Source organism: Oreochromis niloticus, linkage group LG6 (genome assembly GCF_001858045.2).
Source record: "Oreochromis niloticus isolate F11D_XX linkage group LG6, O_niloticus_UMD_NMBU, whole genome shotgun sequence".
NCBI lineage: Eukaryota > Metazoa > Chordata > Actinopteri > Cichliformes > Cichlidae > Oreochromis > Oreochromis niloticus.
In genome coordinates this window covers 34,770,185-34,792,766 of record NC_031971.2, presented here as the reverse complement: position 1 = coordinate 34,792,766, position 22,582 = coordinate 34,770,185, and the positions used below count along the sequence as shown (strand labels likewise).

The 22,582-nt window shown below is 40.0% G+C and overlaps 2 protein-coding genes across 3 annotated transcripts; both read left to right on the top strand.

Moving 5' to 3' along the window:
• The first annotated feature begins 11,977 nt into the window (after window positions 1–11,977).
• gpr78a (G protein-coupled receptor 78a) lies at window positions 11,978–14,477 on the top strand. The gene is made up of 3 exons (XM_003448055.5): window positions 11,978–13,000; window positions 13,190–13,303; window positions 13,713–14,477. Exons 1-3 carry the CDS (start codon window positions 12,327–12,329, stop codon window positions 13,954–13,956), a joined length of 1,032 nt encoding a protein of 343 aa, XP_003448103.1. The 5' UTR covers window positions 11,978–12,326; the 3' UTR covers window positions 13,957–14,477.
• A 536-nt stretch (window positions 14,478–15,013) lies between these two features.
• On the top strand, window positions 15,014–22,337 carry cpz (carboxypeptidase Z). 2 transcript variants are annotated; one of them, XM_005470008.4, is made up of 13 exons: window positions 15,014–15,324; window positions 15,791–15,823; window positions 16,506–16,557; window positions 16,689–17,011; window positions 17,113–17,328; window positions 17,862–18,058; window positions 19,533–19,694; window positions 20,048–20,206; window positions 20,288–20,423; window positions 20,545–20,684; window positions 20,829–20,928; window positions 21,102–21,247; window positions 21,351–22,337. In XM_005470008.4, the coding sequence occupies exons 1-13, from the start codon at window positions 15,231–15,233 to the stop codon at window positions 21,552–21,554; spliced, it is 1,962 nt and encodes a 653-aa protein (XP_005470065.1). In that variant the 5' UTR covers window positions 15,014–15,230; the 3' UTR covers window positions 21,555–22,337. The 2 variants fall into 2 exon arrangements, with proteins under 2 accessions (XP_005470065.1, XP_013128452.1); XM_013272998.3 differs by having other exon boundaries at window positions 17,862–18,097.
• The last annotated feature ends 245 nt before the right edge of the window (window positions 22,338–22,582 follow it).

The window sequence follows — 22,582 nt, the reverse complement described above, 5'->3', positions numbered from 1 at the left end:
TTGATGGAGCAGTTGTTGGAGTGTGGGTGGTGTTTTCTAGTCTTGCCAAGACAGATTGTTATAGCAGAGCGCCAGACTACTTCAGTAAGGCAGACAGAGGACACAGCTGTGTCCACACTAAAACAGTATATCTAAGCCCACACTAAATATAAACTTTCACTCAACAACAAAGGCCATGTGTCTTTACAGTAAAGTCAGAGTTTTACAGATATCTCTGCATGCATCTAAAGCACAACATATACTCTTCTGCACACTGTTTGTACTTTAGTGCATTCCCTATGCAACCCAGTCAATGTGTTGCCATCTAGAGGCCAAATATAGTTTCGTTTGAAAGAAACACAATTTATGATTCCCAAACAGTCCACTAGATGGCAGATTGAGAATAAAAAAATTCCTCCCAACGTGGCAATTGCTCAAACGCTCAGCTTAAAGGACTACTGCACATACACATGAGATGTATAGCTATAGACTTCTATATATAGCTCTGGTTTCTGACTGCATCCTTTTGCACTTAAAGCGGAAGAGACAGTTAAACATTTCAACAGCATGTAAGATTGTATTAGAGACAATCGTGCAGGTGGAACTACACAGATGGAACTATTTTATTTATTTATTTATTTATTTTATTTTTTTATACAACCTGGATATCTCTAGGTGTATATTACCTCTTGCCCTGTGACACATGGGATAGGCTCCGGTTAAGAAAATGGAAGGATAAATGGATTTCAAGTGATAAACATAGTCCTAAAAACAATATAGGGATAATAAATAAACAAAAAGAATTCTTTATTAACTCTGAGACATCACATGGGTGTAAAACATCCCATTTTTCCTCTATCCAATCCAAAGATTGTGCTTTTAAGGAAAAAATAGTTGATGTTGAAGATTTTTAAACACAACACTCTTGCATTATTCCAGATTTTGATATTCTTTATAAAGCCTTGTATCTTAAACCTCAAGCTTTCATGTATTGATCTGTACTGTTGCTGTATCTTTTCACTTTTATTTGTTGATACATAATTTCTCAACCACTTTCTTAATAAGATCAATTGTACACAGATGGAACTATTTTATTTATTGATTTTTTTATATATAAGGTTTTCATAATATACAACCTGGATATCTCTAGGTTGTATATTACCTCTCGCCCTGTGACACATTTAAGAAAATGGAAGGATAGATGGATTTCCATATTTGTGCTTTTGTCTGTGGTCTTCTGTTTTCTATGACTCAGCCGTCATCAGCATTTGAATCACAGTCTGATGACACTTGTGATGTAATATGTTACCAAGGTGCTGTCAATCTAATCTGATATCTTGGTGTTGAACTGAAATAAAAAAACAACCAGTCTTTTTTTCCAGCCATCTCACTGCTGCACATTTAACACTGGATATTTCACATCTTGGAGAAATTCTTAAATTTTCAAAGACTTTTTCAGGGATCTTCATTCTTGCCTCTTTTACTCTCCTTCCGCTCATTCCACACCAGGGTTTCATTCAAAGCCACCCACACTTTAGCTCCCATCTGTCAGTGTTCGGTTTCTGGGAAGAGTCCAGGGTAAAGGCCCAGAGACAGAGACCTTAGACATCCAGGAGAGGCAGCCATGGGGAAAAATGGACCGTCAGCTCAATTACATGTTCACAGAAAAATGGTGATGATGCTTATGATGCTTTGTGAGTTAAAGGCTAACAGATATTCATATTAGGGTTTAATCACAACGTCCCTTATAATGTCAAACTGTGAGTCATCAGTGACCTCAGAACCTGATGGCATTTTGAGTCCTATCAGCACCACTTAATGGAAGCTGAGCAACATCATCTCCTCAATGCTTGAAATCACACACAGGACCTTTATGTGCCACTCAAAATATCCGGGGATCTGTTTGTAGGGAATCTAACTGTTTAATTAATGATCTAATAATAAAAAAAGACAAGAAAACCCTTTTACCCATTTTAGATTTGTGCATATCTGTGGGTTTTCGTCCAATCGAGGAAGTGAACTGGAGATGTCTGTAACAGTAAACACTTGACAGTATTAGGTTTGACCTGTGTGTCTGGCAACCTCTGGCAAGAGACTGTGTTTATAGTAAAGTTTTATATTTAGAGGAAGTTTAAGGGTCAAGACCACAGATTGGAGCATTTGGCATAGACAGCTTGCACTCGCTTAAAAAAAGGAAACCCTGTTAAACTGTGGTGTTACAGAAGTACAGGCCCTAACTACACCCATCTGTCTCAAATCCTACTCTCTATGACTCATGGCTTACTGATCACTACTAACGTGGGCAATTTACTCTAAAAAGACAAAAAGACAAAGCTACTAGACTTTTACAGAGTGAATCTGTTAGTCTTTCAACCTACCTCCCACACAGGCACACAAACATCCTCAGCATGGATGATAACACAGCAATAAACCACATTTTTCACACAGTGATGCTTCACAACTGGACAATTAGTGTTAGAAAAAAACTAAATACACCCATATGCTGTTGTGTCGAGTATTTTGCTGAAAATCGACTTCTTGTTTCCTCTTCTGCAAACATAATAAGTTGGTTTATCACACAGTGAAGTGCAAAGCTATACTTGGAATGACATGCACTTCAGGACACTTCAGATTATATTTCCCAGAGGTCAGTTTTCTAAAATTTAACGAGAGCTTGAATTCCAAGCATTACTCTCAAAGTATGGCCTGTTTTTATTGAAATCTTTTTTGGAAATAGTCCACAGTCACTTCAGAGTTGGCTTTTTCACAGTGACAGGAGATGAGTTCTCACTTGTTTTTCTCTTTGTCTTGCTACACATACGTCCTTTCACAGTGGTTCCACATGGGTTTAGTAAATGAGAGATGTACTGCTTTTAATCATACTAAAGGGGAAAGAGTGAATACACGTTTTACTTTCATTATTTCACGTATATAACACATGCACATATGCCAGGGCTGCTGATGCCCTCCCTGTCTAACTCTTCTTTCTTTGACTTCTAGTTTGTTTTTCAGAAGGAAAATTAGTCACCAGTGTCTATTTTTCAGATGTCTAGCCCTTAGGCACTAACTGCAGAGTTTATAAAACACTTGGAAACTGTGTAGGAGACACGGTGCCCTTTTCTGGAAGACCTCTCATTTAATATTTCTGGTTGTGAATGTGCTTGGCATTAAATCCTACTGTTTGATATTGCAGTATTTATAAATATTCACAAAGCTTAAAACTTATGCAAGAATTGTTTTAATATCAGACACCCATGATCTGATATCGTCTGTATTTTGAACTCCCACTATCAACATTTCAAGTTATCAACAGCTCTCTAAACTGGTATGTGAAAGGTTAGCTTGTAGTAAGGAGTTACAAATGGACAGTAAAAGGACCAAGTATGCAGCGTCTTGTCAGCTCTATAAAAGTTTGTGGTCTTTCCTGCTCATTGTTCTGGTTTTTCAGACTGCAGCCACTATTTTTAGTTTGCTTTATCCTCTGTCATCTCCCCAGTTACAACAGACAGCTGTTTACTTGCACAAAATGTCAGACAAAAAGAACCCATTTGTGTTAGCTGGGTGAATAGTGGACCATTTAAGAGCTAAAGGTCATGGCTGAGTTGCTGTGGTTCCTAAATAGCTCCTTTGCAATACTACCACTTACAGCTGATTGCAAAGGCAACATCCGGTTACAGTACCATGACTGAATCCAGTGAACTCTTTAAAACAACCCACACATGTTCATTGTTGGGAAGGTTACTTTTAAAATGTATTCAACAACAGATTACAGAATTGTGTTCAGGTTCTACTGAGCTACAACAATGAGCTGAGCAGGTAGTGCAGTGGGTTCCCCACCAACCAGAACACACTGGACCGCTATAAACTTAGCTGAAACTTAATGTGGAGGTCTGCAAAGTCAAGACAAACTATAGATTTATGTGACCAACACTTATTACACTGTTACACTGTTGTCACTTTATAACTCGATGTTGATTTTTTTTAAAGAAAGAAAAATAACATAGACACTTTAGTGTTGCCATTACTGTGAAGCTGCCTCTTTTAAAATATTTATATGTCCACACATGAACGTGTTAAAAGCTACACGTTGTGCTTTTTCTGCTTCATTTTCATGCTTTGCTAGGCTAACCCGCTTTCTGGGTGTGGCTGAATATTTGTGACGACGATGCATTTTTTTCTTCAATATTGAATTGTCTCTTTAAGGCTACTGCAAGGTTTACAATTTTAGTTCATGCTTTTAAGAAAAAATATTTTAAAAGAAATATAGAAGGAAATATTTGCCTATGTTTAATGGACTTTCCTCACAAACAGACTGCCTCACACACAAACACTGAGTTACACTCATTTGTAACCCAACCATACTATTACTTGACTTTGTCTCATTGTACCCTAATTGAAACCAAAAGTTCATCCTAAAATCAAAGGAATTTGTCCCAGTATGAAGGCTGGTCTCCAAAATGTGACTGTGTAGCACACTGAGGTCCCCACAACATAAGCAATAGAAGTGCACATAAACAAAACAGCAAAGTGAGTAAAGTAGTGAGCGTTTTGTCAGGACTGCAGTGACAGCTAAATCCCGTGAGCCCTTTTTATGTTTCTCAACTCCTGTTTTCTGGCAGACTGCTGACTCATGCATCCTGCTCTCTCCCTCTCTTTTCTTTTTGCGTGTTTATCTGTCTTTCTTTGTTTCTTTGTAAATCTAGTCGGTGGACTTTTCCCTTGTCTCCTCTTGCACAAGCATTTCTCTGGATTTTGAATAATTCAGCTACATTTCCACATCTTGCAACCTCTGTGTGGGTGTGAGCGTGCGCTTTCACACTGGCAATGTATGTGCTGGTTAATGCCAAGTGGTATCTTTATGTGTGTAATCAGTCGTTGTGTTCCTGCGTCATGCTGTAGCTGGATAGTTGGTTAAATCTCTTAATGAGAATAATGCCTGCTGTGTTTGGGCGTAGAGTTCAGTGGGTAAAGTTGGGGTACATACCTAAGGCAACGTTTTACTGCTGTTTGAAAAAAATCCTCTTGCACTGAATGTTTAGCTTTTAGCATGAGCGTTCTGTTATAGGTGTTTATCATCTGGGAAGCATCATTGATGTTGTTGACAAGATGCACAGTAATGAAGTAAGTTTCTGGACACAGCATCTAGAAATCCCCTTTAATATTTCCAAATAAGAAACATCTGGAGTGTATCTTTGTGAAAATAAACTATTAGTCAGCCAAGGAAAACAGGAACTATAATCTTGCATAACTGCAAAGAAGAGAAACATATGCTCTCTAATGGTCTGGGAGTCAAATAGAGTTTTCATAGCTAACCCTTGGCAGAGGGTTAGCAGAGAGAAATCAGAAAATGTGCTCAGTGTACACTAAACAAGATGACACAAATGGACTTTTTCTCTGCCATGGGCCTGACGATTTTAGTTTTCTGGAAGCAAAAAAGCAGCACTGTTTGAATATAAGCATACAAACAATTTTTGTACACACATTAAAATGATATAGAATTCTAACATGACTTGGGATGACTCAAGATACCCCAAAAATAATTTAATGACATAAAAGCAGTGAGTCAAAGTACCAGTAGACAGAAAATATATACAATTAGGTCCACAAGGCTTTGAAAAATGGCACAACTTTTGTTTTGCCTCTCTAAACAACGACAGTAGATTTTAAAGGAAATAAGCAAGATATGATTGGAGTCCAGACAGCAGTCAATGACTGTCTGAAGACTGGAATATATGGACTTCACCAAATGCTGCATTTCCTCTCTTGAGGTGCTCTCCTAGGCATTTACTGCAGCCGCCTTCCATTGCTTCTTATTTGTATGTCTTTCTGCATTCAGGCTAGTCTTCTGTAACAGAATAGAAAGAGATTTTTCCAGAACTGGCCAGGTTCTTTTAAATGTTTTCTAGCAATGACTAATCTGGTCTTTTCTTGAGTGTAACCAGACATATCCACCGTGTTGTGAATCTGCAGTGCACGTTCTTGACTGTGACAGCGATATGCTTTTCTCCTTGAGGGTGTTTTTGACTTGACAAGATGTTGTGAAGCTGTTTTTCTTAATCCTGGAAAGAATTCACTAATCAGCTACTTTAGTTGTCTTCTGTGGTCTTTCAGACCTTTTGGCATTACTGGATTTATCAGTGCATTCCTTCTTTTTAAGAAAGTAACATATTGTTGATTTGACCACTCCTAAAGTTTTTGTTATTGTCTTGGTCCCCGTGACTTCCCCGCTGACCTAGTTTCGGGCCATATGTTTGCTTTGTTATTGTTTTTTCTCTCTCTCTCTCTCTCCTTCCTCTCCTCTGTCTGTCTGAGCGGAGCTGATCTTGGGCTCCGGCCCTTGGCCCACGCACCTGGCATAATCAACCTTCTGCCGCTGACCTGCATGATTGCAGAGCCACTATTTAAGATAGTGGCTCAGTGCGGTTCTTAGCTGGATCGTGAGTAACCTCAGTAATCTTTGGCTACGTTCACACTGCAGGTCTTAATGCTCAATTCCGATTTTTTGATCAAATCCGATTTTTTTGTCTGCTTGTTCACACTACAAATAAAATGCGACAGCAAACGTGCTCTAGTGTGAACACTCAAAGTGGCCCGCATGCGCAAAAGAAGACGTCACACACAACGCGCTCTGTTTAGACCCAGACCAAACAGTATTATTTGGCTGATGGTCCTTAATATAAAGACTTCGGACTTTACATTTCCCAATTTTTGCTTTAAGTTGTTGTGTTATTTACATAATAATGTAAATAACCTAAAAATTATCCTTATTGCTGTTTTAGAGAGGAGCGGTGCTTCAAAGGATAGTTGCAGATTTCTGTCAGAATCTGCAGATTATACAGTACAAATAAAATGTTCACATTGTCTTCCCAAAAGTTTCACTGACATCTACACTGGATGGACAGGAAGCGTTCGTGATGTCTTCTCGGGCGCTGATAATTGGCGTCCGTCCTGTGTCAGTGATGTAAAAGACAGATTTAATGCGACATGACCATTCGAACAGCAGTCGCTTTCTAAAACATCGGATATGTATCGGATTCAGTACCACATACGAAAGTGGCCCAGATGGGATTTGAAAATATCGGATTTGTGCCGTTCACACTGTCATACCATGATCGGATATGGGTCGCATAGGGTCAAAAAAATCAGATTTGATGCGCTTTCACCTGCAGTGTGAACGTAGCCTTTGTTTCTGCAACCCTAGAGTGTTTTCTGATTGTGCTCCATTTGTGAATAGATTCCCAGACCTGTCCCTGTTTCCTGTCCTGTCCCTGAGTCTGGCAGTGTGGAGTTTATTGGAGCGTAAGTGCCCGAAGAAGAGTTTGGAGCGAAATGTCGAGAGTGTGGGAGTGGAGTGTGTTTTGTGGACTCGTTTCCTTTCCTTCCCTGGACCTCCCGACCCCTCGCACTGTATATATCTTCACCTGGTGTTTCTGTATAAATAAACTATTGACTTTTTTATTCTGAATGAGCTGGTCTGCGCCTGAGTCCGTTCCCTTCCTGTGACAGTTATCCTACTGACTGGGCCTTTTATTTGGGTTTTCAGTCTAATGATGCGTAACGTCAGCTATGGCAGACGTGTGGAATGTAGTGTGGACGCAAATGCAAACACTAACAATGGACTTAGACTGAAAATGTGCATCTAATTATGGTAGAGCAAAATATAAACAAAAATCCAGGAAGACAATGACTGAAGTGGGAGAAAAACTATAAACAAATAAAAAGAAAGTAAAAACCTGAGACATGGGAAATGCAGCAAATGATGCAGAGACAATCCAGCAACAAACAGAGGAAGACAAAGGCTTAAATACACAGAGGGATAATGAGGGAATGAGACACAGGAGGAGAGCACAGCTGGGAGCAATCACACACAACGACACCGGTAGGAAGCAAAACTGAAAACACTTACATAGGACATGAGACCGTCAAAGTAAAACAGGAAACATGAGACAGGCACAGAGACATGGACTTGACACTGAAACAAGGAGAAGAACAGACATGAAAACATAACTTGACTAGACGTGACACAAGGAACACCGGGAGGCACAGAGACAGAAACCTAAAGACCAGTCGAAACCGGTCACAGCAGATGGCCCCGCCCATTCCTGAGCCTGGTTCTCCCGGAAGTTTCTTCCTGTTAAAAGGGAGTTTTTCCTTCCCACCTTAAAATATAAAGCGCCTTGAGGCGACTGTTGTTGTGATTTGGCGCTATATAAATAAAATTGAATTGAATTGAATTGAATTGAATTATAAATAACATAAGCAGAAAACAATAGTGAGAATCAAAACCATGAGAAACAACAAATCCAAGACTATAAGTTAATCAAAAAACACTGAGTCCCAGACCCAGTACTGTGACATGATGACCCCTTTCACTTTGACATCTTTTTGCACCTCATATTGATATTTTTAGTGAACCGGTCTAAAATGCTAAATCAACACTCAAAATCGACTCCAGATTGATCTTTAATCTCTTTAATTTTTTTTACAATACAATACAATGATGAATGATCATATTCGTCATTTGTCATTACTTTTGAGCCCCTGAACATGGGGAACCATATATAGAAGGACTGCAATTCAATAGTTTTGTAAAACCTTCTGAATTAAAGCTGAAAGCTTGCATTGCAATCACCTCATAACTTTATTTATTTTATTTTATTTTATTTTATTTTATTTTATTTTATTTTATTTTATTTTATTTTAATTTAATTTATTTACTGTAATGATATACAGAGTCAGATGATAATTTAGCCTATTGTTAGTTTTATTTCATTTATCTCTATTTGTAAACAATTGAACAGGGATGCTTGGCTTAAATATCTGCTTGCTGCACCAGAAGCCTTTAAAAATGCCTTTGGCCCCCTGAGGCCTATCATCTATTTATTGGGTGAAATCCAAAAACAACAAATAAATAAATATCTGCATCATTTTTTACACTTATGTATGAATACATAGATCATAGATTTCGCCTGAGTCTGTATGCTCTGACCTGATACGGATTATTAGAAGTAGTTTCACTCCTGTCAGAGACTTTCATTAACAAGTGTAAAAAGAGAGACACCTTCAACAGTATCATAGAGTCACTGTTAACATGTGACTCAGAGTGAAATAAATAGGAAGGTAGAAGAAGGAAGGAACAGGAAGACTGACAGAGAACCTTGGCGAAACTGATGGCCTGTGTGTATCTGGACATGTGATTGTCTGAGTGAGTTAGTGTTTGTGATTGTTCTGTAGCTCAAAGGGTCACGACCTGTTCATTCACCCAGAATCTCACACTCCAGTAACACTCACCCTGACATTTGGTTACAGTCTTTGTCTTCTTTGCAGCCCATCTCTTTTTCTCCTCTCATGACCATCAGCATCGTTGCTGAAAAGTTATTACAAAGCAGGGGCATGCTACCAACACCACTACAGAGCGCCTTCCTCTTAGGTCTTTCTAATGTAGAACTGATTTTAATAGAGCAGACAGATCAGGGTCATAGCTGCCAAAAAGGAGCAATCTTCTTCTCTCTGTCACTAGCAGCCTTTATGTACTACACCAAACATAGTGGAATAAGCATGTATAAAACACAATGAGTTTCATTTTAAAATAGGCCAAGTACACCTACAAGGATCCATATATCAGAATGATGGAACCTACCATAAGAGATAAGAGACTGTCCTTAAACTACTGTCACAGCATCACAGTGAAATTTACTCGTACTCAAACAAAAAAAGCGAAAACTCTTAAATAATATAAATACAAACTCTTAAACACTTGAATAAAAAATATTAAAGGGAATACATACCTCATATATACAAAAGACTTGTGTGCAGTAGTAATAATGGAGGCTACATTAACAGATGGATGCATGGACAGAAACTAAAAATATTTTCATATTTTATGGGGAATTAATAAAGACGAAGTTAAGGTGAAGAGTTGACTGTGGGAACTGTGATGTTACGTAATGGCGCAGATACTCACAGCATCTCTCTCTTTCTCTCTCTCTCTGTCTATATATATATATAGTCTAACAGCCAGAGGCAGTGGCTCAAGGTTGAGTGGGATGCCTGCCAGTGGGACTTCTTAAGTGCTTTCCCCATCACTATTCTGATACTGGCATAACAGCTTCGCCATCCACAGAAGCCCAGTGAGAATATGAGATCACTTAGAGGGTTGTTTCCGAAGGTAATTTCTCCTTCTTTCTCTTCTGCTATTTCTCCCGATATTTCTTCCTTCTTCTTAGCAACTGAGAGGTGCTGTTTTTTCTTCACAGCAGTTTAGCCATTCGATTACACACTCAATAACAATAATTCCACTGAGGAAAGCAGCATGACAAAACACCAAAAGAAGAAAAAGTACATCACTGGGGCTATTGCAGCACATACTGTAAATACGATCCAGGAACCTGTTAATGATTGAATATAAATGTAGCCTTTGGGGACACAGAGGATGAAACACATGAGGAAATAGGAAAGAAAACACAGCCCACTCGCATGCCCTAAGACAACATAAACTGAATAATGTGTGTATAATGAGGCAAAAGATGTCCATCAGTCACACTCACAAGCCCGCACATGTTTTTAGGCATCAAACACATCGTGTTTGAACTGTGTTTGAACTAACTATGCAGGCTTTAGATTTTACATGTGACAGGAATTATCCATGCAACCTTAAATCAATGTCAGCCCAGAAAACAGAATATGTACTGCAGTTCAGTGCAACAGACCTGTCAATACTGCACTTAAAGCACTGTTATTGGTTTTCACTGAAGTGAAAAAAGGGCCTTTTTCTATGTCAAGATGGAGACATGTCATTATTGCCAAAATGAGAACAAACTAAGCCCCAGTTACAGCCTCTGAGTAGGAATATGCAACATTGAAAAGTTAATATCACAGTGATAAACAAAAAATGCATATATAAAATGTAAATCTAAAATAAAATAATGTGTACTTCTTCTGTAACGTCAAGCTTGTTTCCACCAACTTGTTAAAGTGGTAATATTTTTCTGTTTTTATTGATGATTAAAATCTATTAAAGAGTTCAAATGGAAATACACTGTGAAGGCAATCTGAAACTGCACGATGTATGTAAAACAACAACCGGCATCTTTTTTTCTTCATTTCTCCCACATGTGTTCCTCCTCCCCCTCAATCCAGTTTCCCTTCAGCTTTTCAGGTTCCATTCATCTTCTCTTAATTTGCCAGCTCTTCTGTCCTTTCAACCTGCCTTTGTAATCCATATTATTCTTAACACAGCGCCTGATGCTTTCAAGAAGTGTATTTAAATGAACGTGCGGTGGCAAATGACTTCTTGAAGGCATTTGAGGGCAAATCAAAACAAATCAGTGCTAAGTAAGATGAAGTTCAAAGAGTGATGAAGACACCAGAGATCTTCTGTTGCTATGGAGATGTGTGTGTGTGTGTGTGTGTGTGTGTGTGTGTGTGTGTGTGTGTGTGTGTGTGTGCATGTGTGTGTGTGTGTGTGTGTGTGTGGTCCCAATATTACTCATGTTATGGGGACCCAAATCTGCTTTCACAGTTACATCATGGTGACAAAGGGCTGTTCGCTGAGGCAGGTCATTCGATTACAAGGTGAGTGTGTGTTTCATATCTAGAATAAAAGGTTAGAGTAAGGCATGAAGCAGCTGTGGTTAGGATGAGTCAAGTTTTAGTCCATGTAATGTCCTTTGAGGTCATGGTGTGATAGTGGTGGTGTGTGTTTAGAGTGTGGTTGGTGGTCACACACACACACACACACACACACACACACACACACTAGCCCTTTTTTTCGAAGCTCTGCTCTCCTTCCATAGTCACAGACAGCACAGCTCAGCAGAGCAAAACTGAGCTTGTCTTTTGGGATAAAAACTTAAAGCTGGATGCAAACACAACATCCCCATCTCTCACATTAACTCTTGTTCGCATGGATATTGTTCAAGCGTCACATGAGCCAGTCACCGACCGCACGTGCAGGGCGCACGGCATTGCCAGTGAGAGAGGAGGCGCCAGGTAGTGCGCATGATCGAGAGTAAGCGCTGAGACCACCCGGCAATCTCATGTTATCATTTGCTCAGCTCTTCAATTTGGACTAAACTACTGTGATTAGAGGAGAAATCGGCGCGATCAGTAGTATTTCAGTTCCTCGAAATCTTAAGCAACTTTTAAGTTATTAACTCAACGCTGACGGGAAGGTTTGTTGAGGCATTTCAGCACCGGACAGCGCTTTCTCTCTGCTTGGCTCACAAGTGCGCGTCTGGCATGTGGCAATGACTATCCGTCGTAGCTGGTGGGGGGCAAAAGGAGAGAGCATGGCGGACTCTCCATAGCATCCTCCCCACGGCTGCTGCTAACACGAACCACGAGATATGAGCATACCGGAGTTCCTTCTGGAAGTGTCCATTGTGATAATAGCTGTTGTCTCTCTGCTGACCAACTTGTCGGTACTGCTATGTTTCGTTCAGAGCAGCGATTTAAGAGCCCATGTGCCAGGAATCTTTATGATAAATCTCTCTTTATCTAACATCCTCCTCAGTATTATCAACATGCCTGCCACTTTTCTGGGGGTGGTCAGTGGCACAAACCCCTTGGGGGACTTGTTCTGCCACGTCGTCAGCTTTGCTGAGACTTTTATCACCAGTAATGCCATGCTGAGCATGGCGGCGCTGAGCATGGACAGGTGGATAGCGGTGGTATTTCCTCTGAGATACTCTAGCAAGATGCGCTACAGGGACGCTTTTCTGATCGTGGCCTACTCCTGGCTTCACTCTCTCATCTTTTCTCTCACTCAGCTGATGATGGACTGGGGAGGCTACAGCTACACTTATGCCTCATGCACAGTTCACCTGGACTCGGAGCAGGCGTCTCAGCTGGGAATCTACGCCACCTTCACAGCGCTGTTCCACGGTAGCAGCTTTGCGCTCTGCCTCCTCGTCTTGTGCTTCGCTTACCTGAAAGTTTTGAGAGTGGCTAAGTCACACTGCAAGAGGATAGATGTAATTACAGTGCAGACTCTGCTTCTGTTGGTTGATATCCACCCCAGGTAGAGTGTTTTCTTAAAAAAAAAAGAAGTATGACATGCCTCTGTTTTCAAAGCAGCTTAATTGGAGGAAAAAAAAAATCTCGACTCGTTACGCAATACTGGAAAAACGGTTGCGTAATATTAGGTAACATGTTAATCAGTTTATTAATTATTAATGTTAGAAATTAATGTGGTTATTTTTTTAATCAGTGTGAAGGAGAGGTGCCTAGCGCAACGGAAGAAGAGAAAGCAGCGCGCCACTAAAAAGATCTGCATCTTCATTGGCTCCTTCATCCTCTGCTTTTCACCATATGTTATCACCAGGTAACCCTTCCTGTGTAGTTAAGTGGAATGGCAGCATGGAACCAAGTCTGTTATGGCATTTGACTGAACTTTGTTTTAAAATGTGAATGTCTTCTATATTTTATAATATTCAGTCGCGAATATATCTAGAAGGCATACATCTTCCATAAAGTGGAGTCATTACTTCTGTAACACAGCATCATCATAATTAGCCCTAATAAGGTTCCATTCATTGTATGAATGTTGCAGTGGATTGCATTAGACCATTTATTTGTACAGTAAAAAAAAACCCAACTTGCCTCTAAACCAATATGACAGGGGAAGAACCCCCATGAAGGCAACAGATGCCTTTTGTTGTTTCCATAACTTTCCATGCTATAAATACACATCCGGGGAAGTGGAATTTACTTTTTCTGTCTTCCTCCCACAGGTTGGTGGAATTGTTGCCCTCTGTGCGCATCCCTCGTTACTGGGGCATTGCCACCAAATGCTTGTTCTACGCCAAGGCTTCCAGTGACCCATTCGTCTATTGTCTTCTGCGGCAGCAGTACAGGAAGGTCCTGGTTAGTATCATCAGTCGAGTTGTAGGAAAAGATCACTACTTCCTGTCTGTGACCAGCGCAAGCAGCACATTTGACACCACAGATGACAGCTGTCTTGCCAGGATTACTTGAGCTTGATGTCGTCATTTTTAAATGATTTAATGCTTTGATCTTTTGTGCAAAAGGTCACGGTCTTTAAAGTCAAAAAGGTCAGCAGATTGAAAGTAGTCAATGCCTTGCTCAAGGACTTTTTAACAAAGAAATGTGTCATGTGACTGTTAAAGGAAAATTATTTTCCACTGGGAGAACTGTGAAGGACACATAACAATTCATACTCAACGGCACCTCTCACCTCCGATGTGTGGCGAAGCCTTTTCAGCCTCTACAGCTTGCTGTAGAGGGCTCATTAGTTTGCCTGGAGATGCACAACCAAGGATGCACCACATGAAAACTGCAACATGTTTAGTACTGTCACTGGTGGAAATGTATCTATAAAGTGTGATAACACTGGATTTGTCCATTTGCTCATTTATTATTGTTTTATGCTTACATTTTGTTTGTGTTAATGACTGAAATAGAGTGCAAAAATAGATACAAAGAGGATGTGTGAAATTGTTATATCAGAGCGCTTTCAAAAATAAACTCCACTGCCACAGATGAAAATCGAGTCTTCTATTTGAGTACTTAAAGTGAGTGTATATTGCAATACTGCATCAGTCTAGACTAGTGAGTCAAATATTATGATAGTGATCTTTTATTAACTAATATGACCTGAACATATTTTAAACTTATATTTCCACGTGTCTCTGTTCAAGCATAAAAATGAAGAAGTATCCAATATTGAACGGTTAAAAGAAAAAATTAAGAAACCTGTGATCTAGAATCTTGAGAAGCTATCATACTTATTTTTGAATCTTTTGCTGCTTCCTCTTAAGCCCGTGGGAACTGCTGCTAAGCACATTTTAAATCCCCGTTACAGCTTGGTAATTGCTTATTATTCTTACAAAAGCCGGGAATACGAAAGTCGATGAAGATTCTCAGACACCCTAATGGTGCAAACCTATCCATACACTGGTGTGTGAACAGCCTCTGCAGCGCTATTATGTCAAATAATAGGCAGAGACACAAACCTTTCTTACTCCCACCCCCACAAGCCACGTTTCTTCCTCGTGCCCACCCCCCCACACACACGCGCACAGCGCTCTGTGCAGTGAAATATGATCAGCACCACTCTACTGGTTCGCCTCAGTTTTTTCAGGTCAGGGATGCACCGATAAAACAAAGGAAGGAGGTTTCCGTCCTGTGGGTGGTAATTATCATCCAGCATAGAAAACGAAAAGTGGCAGCTTCAAACACACACTGCCACATCACACACCGAGTTTTCTGGCAGCGCAAAGCACTCCAACATGCAGCTAGGACTTTTGGTAATGTTTCTTTTCTGGGCGAAAACTTCGTTGTGCGTCCCGCAGCAGAGTTGCCATCCAGGAGACGAGTATTTAGGTAAGGTCATCTGGTCCAAACAAATACGCGTACCGTGCAAACCCAAACCTGTGATGCATGACTTAGAGTCCGTGGGAGTTAAAACAGACCTTAACGTCCACACGCTTTAGCTGATAGACTGCTTTCGACTTCCGATGCTAAGTTACCCGGATACTAATTCAAATAATTTTAAGGCCTACCTATTAATTTGAATTCTCTGCTTCGAGACAGCTAATAGGCGCTTTTTTTGTCTGCATATTTCTCAGTTTTATTACATAATAGCCAAATTAGATTCTGCAGAGACGTGTAAGGGAGATTTAAGAATAAATGTGTGTGACAGACTCATGGCCAGCTGCTGTTTGTTTCTGAATAAACTGTGATTTTAAATGGAGTTTCTTCTTTGGTTTGTTGTTACGATGTCTCCATCTAGCGTTCAATCAGCGATGTTTATATATTATTGAGTTTGTATTATTTATTTTTTTCACAGGAAGATGCAGCAACAGTGCATATGAAGAAAAACGTATGTGCATTTTTTTTTACTGGACAAATTTTTAATTGTATGGATTGAATAACGTTTGATACGACTGGGTAAACCTAGCTGTGGAGCATGCCCTTAGTTGAATTTTGAGCCCATCACCTGACCTTTAAGTCAGGTAAAACAGAAGAGCTGTACCTACAAGATGCAGCATGCATCTGCTCCAGATAGATGAGATAGAGCTGTAATCTCTAACATAAAGAACAAAGAATGCAGTACCAAGGCTCAGTCTGTATTTGAGGATTTGTGCTTGTCTATTCTGTGATGAGGTGCTATATCAGACAAATTAGCAGTTTTCCCACAAAATCTTATAAAAGCTGATAGCAAATGGTGCTTTCCCCCCCAAAAAAACTGATCTAATTGAGTCTCATCCAAGAGACAGTGAACAAGTCATAACAAGTCAGGGCTAATGGCACATAATCATACAACATCAGAGCTCTGAAGGAATGTGAAAAACTCAAACCATGTAATCCATATGAACTGTATCCAAAGAGATAAGGCATTATCTTCAAACTACTCGTAAATATGTGATTTACAGTATAGTCTTTATATTTGAGCACTGGCGAAAAAAACATGTAAAGAATACTTAAAAATAATGATTTAATTGAACCATGTGTGTCCTCTTTTTGACTCCTTGTCTTTCTTTACATCTGCTCTGTTCCAACAGCTAAATGCACAGAGCTGAACCTGGGCTATTGTAATGATTTGGAATACTCTAGGTAAGTTACAGGGCTTGGCCAAAAAATCTTGCCAACAAAAACCGTAACTACACAACGGTCTCATAAGGTGCTGTTTTTTACATGTTGATGTAAATCATGCTGTTAAAAAATCATGTATACATTATATCCAGAACCATATTCCCTAACATCCTTGGTCATCGGACTCGTTTGGAGGCAGAGTCAGGGGCAGAGTACCTCCTCCTAAGTGTCATCCATGGCCTTTTGAATGGGGAGTGCTCCCCTGAGATTCGTCTTGTAGGTTGCTCAGTACTGGCCTCACCCTGCCGAGATGACAAGATGGTCAAACCCTGCCGGAGCACATGTGAGGCACTGAGGAAGGACTGTATACATGCCCTTGAGGCCATTGAGATGGCCTGGCCTTATTTCCTGGATTGTGACCGCTTCTTTGCCAGTGATCAAGAAGGCTGCTTTGATCCGCTGGCAGGGCTGAAAGGTAAAGGTCATGTTAATGCTCTGTATACTGCCTGAGTAAGTCTGATGCTCTTTTGAAGCACTCTTCTTGCCTTCCCCTAAATCTTGGTGTCCCTCCTCCAGCCAGACAGGAGCAAGCACTGTCCAGTCTCTCTCCTCAGGAGCCCAGTACTATCATTCAGTTCACCTACACCTCCAATGCACAGATGTACAGCATCCTGAAGAGAACAGCAGCCAAGTGCTCTCATATCTCCCACGTCTACAGCATCGGACGGAGCACTGAGGGCAGGGATCTACTGGTGATTGAGTTCACCAACAACCCCGGACACCATGAGCTTTGTGAGTAAGGAAGGTTAATGCAAATGTATGATGTTATTTAAAAAAATGTTTTACCTCTCTAAGATTTGGGGAAAACAAATGATCAGATATTTTACATACAGCATTGCTATTTGTGATCTTATCAGCGAATAGCAGCTCCTCTCAGCTCTGCAGGGTTTTACCATTATTTAGCTCGATGTCTTAAATGCAAGATCTCTCACTCAACTTTATTCTTTTGGCTTTATCTTAGCCCTCTTAAAATTGTTTCCAGCTTTAGATTTTTTACACTAAATATATATTCTCAATATAGCCTCAGCTAACAAGCCAGGTGCTTTCTTTAAAAGTAGATAATTGACACAAACATTCCTGAAAGGTTATTTTGACCCCTCCTCAGGTTGTTTAAACAGACACACAGTTATTACGTTCATCAGAACAACTGTCTAAATACATAATTTGATTTGTGTTTATTGCTTGTTCTGCTCAAAATGGCAAAAGTTTAAAAAAAATAAGAGAATGCAGATTTAATGATTTGCACTTCTGTCCATGAACTGTAGTAGAGCCAGAGGTCAAGTTGGTGGGCAACATGCATGGCAACGAAGTGCTGGGCCGCCAGCTGCTCATCTACTTGGCCCAGTACCTGTGTTCGGAATATATCCTGGGAAACCAAAGAATTCAGACCATCATCAACACCACTCGCATCCATATTCTAGCCTCCATGAACCCCGATGGCTATGAGCTAGCCGCCTCAGAGGTAGAGGATAACAATGACCCGGAGCTCATCAACCATGAAGTAAATATTGTTAACAGAAAAAAGACAAACTGTCATTATCCGATCTCAATTTATTGAATGATCTTGGTCTATTTAATCTGCTCAGCTTCAGGTGTGAAGGTGGAAGAGTGGGTCAGTCAGCTAAGAACAGCTAATGCACAGAGCTTTTCAATGTGGATTATGGACTGTGAAATTTGAAACCTAAGAGGAAACTTTTAACCATTTAATACATAACTGTGTAAGCACAGAAGCTCTACAAAATGACTCCAGGCTTCCACCTCCTACCTCCCTCTCTGTCAGCCTGTCTGCTTGTCTGTCTACATAGTTTTGTTGCCCAGGGCAAGTCCACCTACTCCCAGACAAATGCATAAACTTTGATTTGAATTTGCCAGGGTTTCAAAACATCTGAAATTAAGTTTGCATAGATAACAGAGCTGGCAGTGTGAAATCTGCATGTACCTTGCTTCACTTATCTAGCCTGTTGAGCAGTTGTAGAAGTCTTTGAGCTCTGTTTATTCTGGCATGCATTATGCTGGATTCTCAAACATGGTGAGACTTCTATGCTGGCATCTCTTAATGAATACTCGGAATAACAACACTGGTGGTGGAACATTTATTTGAAATGTTGTATATGCATGCAGCCTTGATGTTGTACCTCTGACACACACTGCATAAATATTATACACTGACTGTCTCCATGCTTAAATGTGTGTATCAGCTGTTTGATACAGGATTGATAAAAAGATTATGAAGTCCACTGTTAGAACTGCCATTGTCATTGCATGTACTGTGCAGTAATTTAAATACAGCAACACTCGCAAACACATTTACTGCGCTGAGTGATTTATCCAGAGAGCATGATTTAAATACAAATGAAAGTTTAGAGTGTATCACACATTTTATATGAATATGACCATATTTTAAATGTTATGTACTGCATGTAGTGTGGTAACTTTCCATTTGTATTCATTTAAAAAAAAAAAGAGAGATAGTTAAAACAGACTGTTGAAATATTTGTTCTGTATATGGACACATATACATAAATGTTTACAGCATGTAACAATTTAAATAATCCAAAAAAATATCTTTGTTGATTATTTGGATGAGATAAAGAAATTGTTGTGCTCATTCCAATTTTATTGCATGCTTGTGCTTACAGTGACAATAATGCTTATCTCATCTCATCTTATGTTTAAGACTTAATGGTTTCAGCTTCTATTCGCTACTCTTTCTCTTGACGGATATATGATCTTGTCTTCACGTTAACAATAGAATTAACAGTCATAGTCTAACATGTTCCTTCTTGGATTCCTGACTAATAATCATAATATTTTGCTCTTAATATAGTCTCGGCACCTACTAATGTCTGGACATGACATCGTTACAGTTAATGTTGTCATCAGTCTCAGCAGCCTTACACATCTTAATGCTTTTAGTGTGAATCTAAATGTTTCAGGGTCACTTGTTGAATGGTTGGACCAATGGTCGAACCAACGCCCAGAATATTGACCTGAACCGGAACTTTCCGGACCTTACGTCCATCTTGTACCGGAACCGACGCAGCAGGCACTACCGTACTGACCACATCCCGATTCCCGACGCATACTGGTTTGGGAAGGTAAGAAGGCAGTACCAGAAAGTTGACTCTGTTCCTCTGGACGTAGAGGTTTTTCAGTGGCAGAAATGTTTCGTCACTCATCCAAGTGACTTCTTCAGTCCCAGCTGACTGCAGGTTTCCCCAAACTTATAAACAGAACATTTGCATAATGACTGAAACTAGCAGTTTTAGTTTCTCCCACTGAAAATGCTACATCCAGATGACCAGAAGCAACTTTTTGGGATTTCTGTACATGGAGCATGCATCAAGACTTAAGAAGGTAGTACTAATTTACTAACAATTACCAGGAATAATCTCCAGCAGTTATTTCATATTGGCTTCCAAAATGATTCAATCTTTTCTTTTTACTGTAGGTGGCACCAGAGACTTATGCAGTGATGAAGTGGGTCAGGTCTCTGCCTTTCGTTCAGTCTGCCAGCCTCCACGGAGGGGATCTGGTGATCTCCTATCCATTTGACTACTCTAGACATCCTCATGAGGAGCGGATGTTCTCCCCCACTCCGGATGAACAGGTAGGGGAGCGGAATTTTATAGATAGCAGATTTCTAATAACAATCAATGTCCACCTTGGCCAATAATCTTCCAATGCTCAGGTCTTCAAGCAGCTGGCTCGCACATATGCCGATGCTCATGCCACTATGTCAAACAATGACACAGAGAGGTGTGGTGCCTCCTTTTATCGAACTCGGGGGATTATCAATGGGGCACTGTGGTACAGTTTTGCTGGTGGTGAGATACTTTTAACTCCACTCCTTAATTCTCACAGCAAAAGACATAAATCAGCCTTCTTTACATAAATATTTTTTTCCCAAGTTTCTCACAATGTGTGCACCTCTCATACTTTTTGCAGGTATGTCAGACTTTAATTATTTACACACTAACTGTCTTGAGATAACCGTGGAGCTTGGATGTGACAAATTCCCCTCAGAGGCTGAGCTTTACCCAGAATGGAAGAGGAATAAAGAAGCTCTCCTCAGTTTTCTTGAGTCTGTAAGTGTCACTTTTTTTTTCTTAACTGTGAATAATGAGAAATATCATAATGTTGAACGCATGGATAATTACTCTGTTCAGGAAAAAAGCTAAACTAACTGACGCTTGACAAATCTTGCCATTTTATTCCTTTTCTCTAAACAGGTCCACAGAGGAATAAAGGGAATAGTTAAGGATGTTAATGATAATGGAATAAAAGATGCAACAATCTCCATCAGGGGTGTCAGAAAAGATGTCACCACAGGTATACATAACAATGTCATTATATTTCCATTTGATGTGTTGTAGTCTTACTTTTTATCCACTTGTAAATGTGTAAATTAACCTTAGACAATACACATTTTACTGACTTTCTCCTTTTAACTTCCTTCATTTTCCCTCCCACCGTTCTGCGTCTACTTATTGCCTTTCTTCCAGCTGAAGAAGGAGACTATTGGAGACTGCTTAACCCTGGTACTCACATCGTGACAGCCACAGCCAAAGGTTACTCCAAGGTCACCAAGAGAGTTTATTTGCCTCACACCATGAGAAAGGCTGGACGTGTTGACTTTGTCCTGCAGAAGGTTTGTCTTCAAAGTCCCGCTGTACCCTCTGTACCACATTCTTTTAAATATTACCTCCTTCCTCACCTCTGCTCTACCATTTTCACTCATGTCCTGCATCCAGGTTCCCGTGGAGCCTGATATTGATGACCACCTCTTCCCCACAGCAGACACATGGGATCGATTTGACCCCTACAACCAGTTTGAGCAATACAGGGATCCAGATGTGGGTGATAGTGGGAGAGAGAGGGAGGAAAAACCATGGTGGTGGAACTACTTCTCCCAGTCTGGTATCTCACCTCCAACCTGGCTGCTGAGAAATGTGTAGACACATTTGGGACAATAAAGATCCTGATTACCACCTCCACCACATAAGGAGACTGGTGAAGGACCATTTTACATCCAGTCCCACTGGTGCTCTCACAGGCGTTTATGTAGCAGGAGCTGTGACACTAACCAGCAGTAACCGAACACATTGCAGTACTTCCTGTAAGGATGTGAATTAGCATTTTTTTCCAACCGGCAACACATTTAATTTTGGGTTGTGAGTGAGATTTGGGGGCAGCATTGCTTTGAAGCAGCATTTACTGGATAATGAATGAAATATGGATGCCACAATCATCCCCTAAAACCTCATCACAATTAAAGAGATGGGACTTGATATTTTGCTAACAGTTTTACAACACTGCATCTACACACATTTGTGTACATTAAAAAATGAGTTGGGATTTGTTATGTTTATTTTTTTATGGGCATGTACAAGTAAATTTCTTGTAACATTTATCCATATTTTATACAATACACAAAAAATTTAAGCCCTCTGGACCAGTAACAGCATGTGACATAGAGCTTGGATTAGCAGCAACACTGTGCCATCTCAAAACTGTAGTAAGCCTTGCTTTTTCCCCACAAGCATAACAAATAAATAGTGAATATTTCTGGCACTCTTTTGTTTCAATTATATTTCAACTTCGGGGAGTGGTTTTCGTATTATGTCAGTAGAGGGCGCAAGAGAACATATCATGGTATTTTCGTCGACTTCAACAATGAATTCTCTAATTAGCGTAAAGTGCATTTGTATTCTTCATTAAAGAGTTTATACATTTCTTTATCCTAGTGTTTAGTAATTTGTTAAATGTTTAAAAAAACCTTTCACAGTTTATTTAATTTCCACACTTTGATTTTTCTGTGTTGAGTTAAAAGTCCATGTGAATCCCAGGAATACCCAGAAGAGAGGATAAGCTGTCAGAGTGAAGTTGTTTTTATCCTTATGTTTTTAAGCTATCCAGCGGAAGAACATGTAGTGCTGGTGTGCAAGTGCGTGCCGTATCCTTGCGCCTTAGCCAGGTGCTCTGT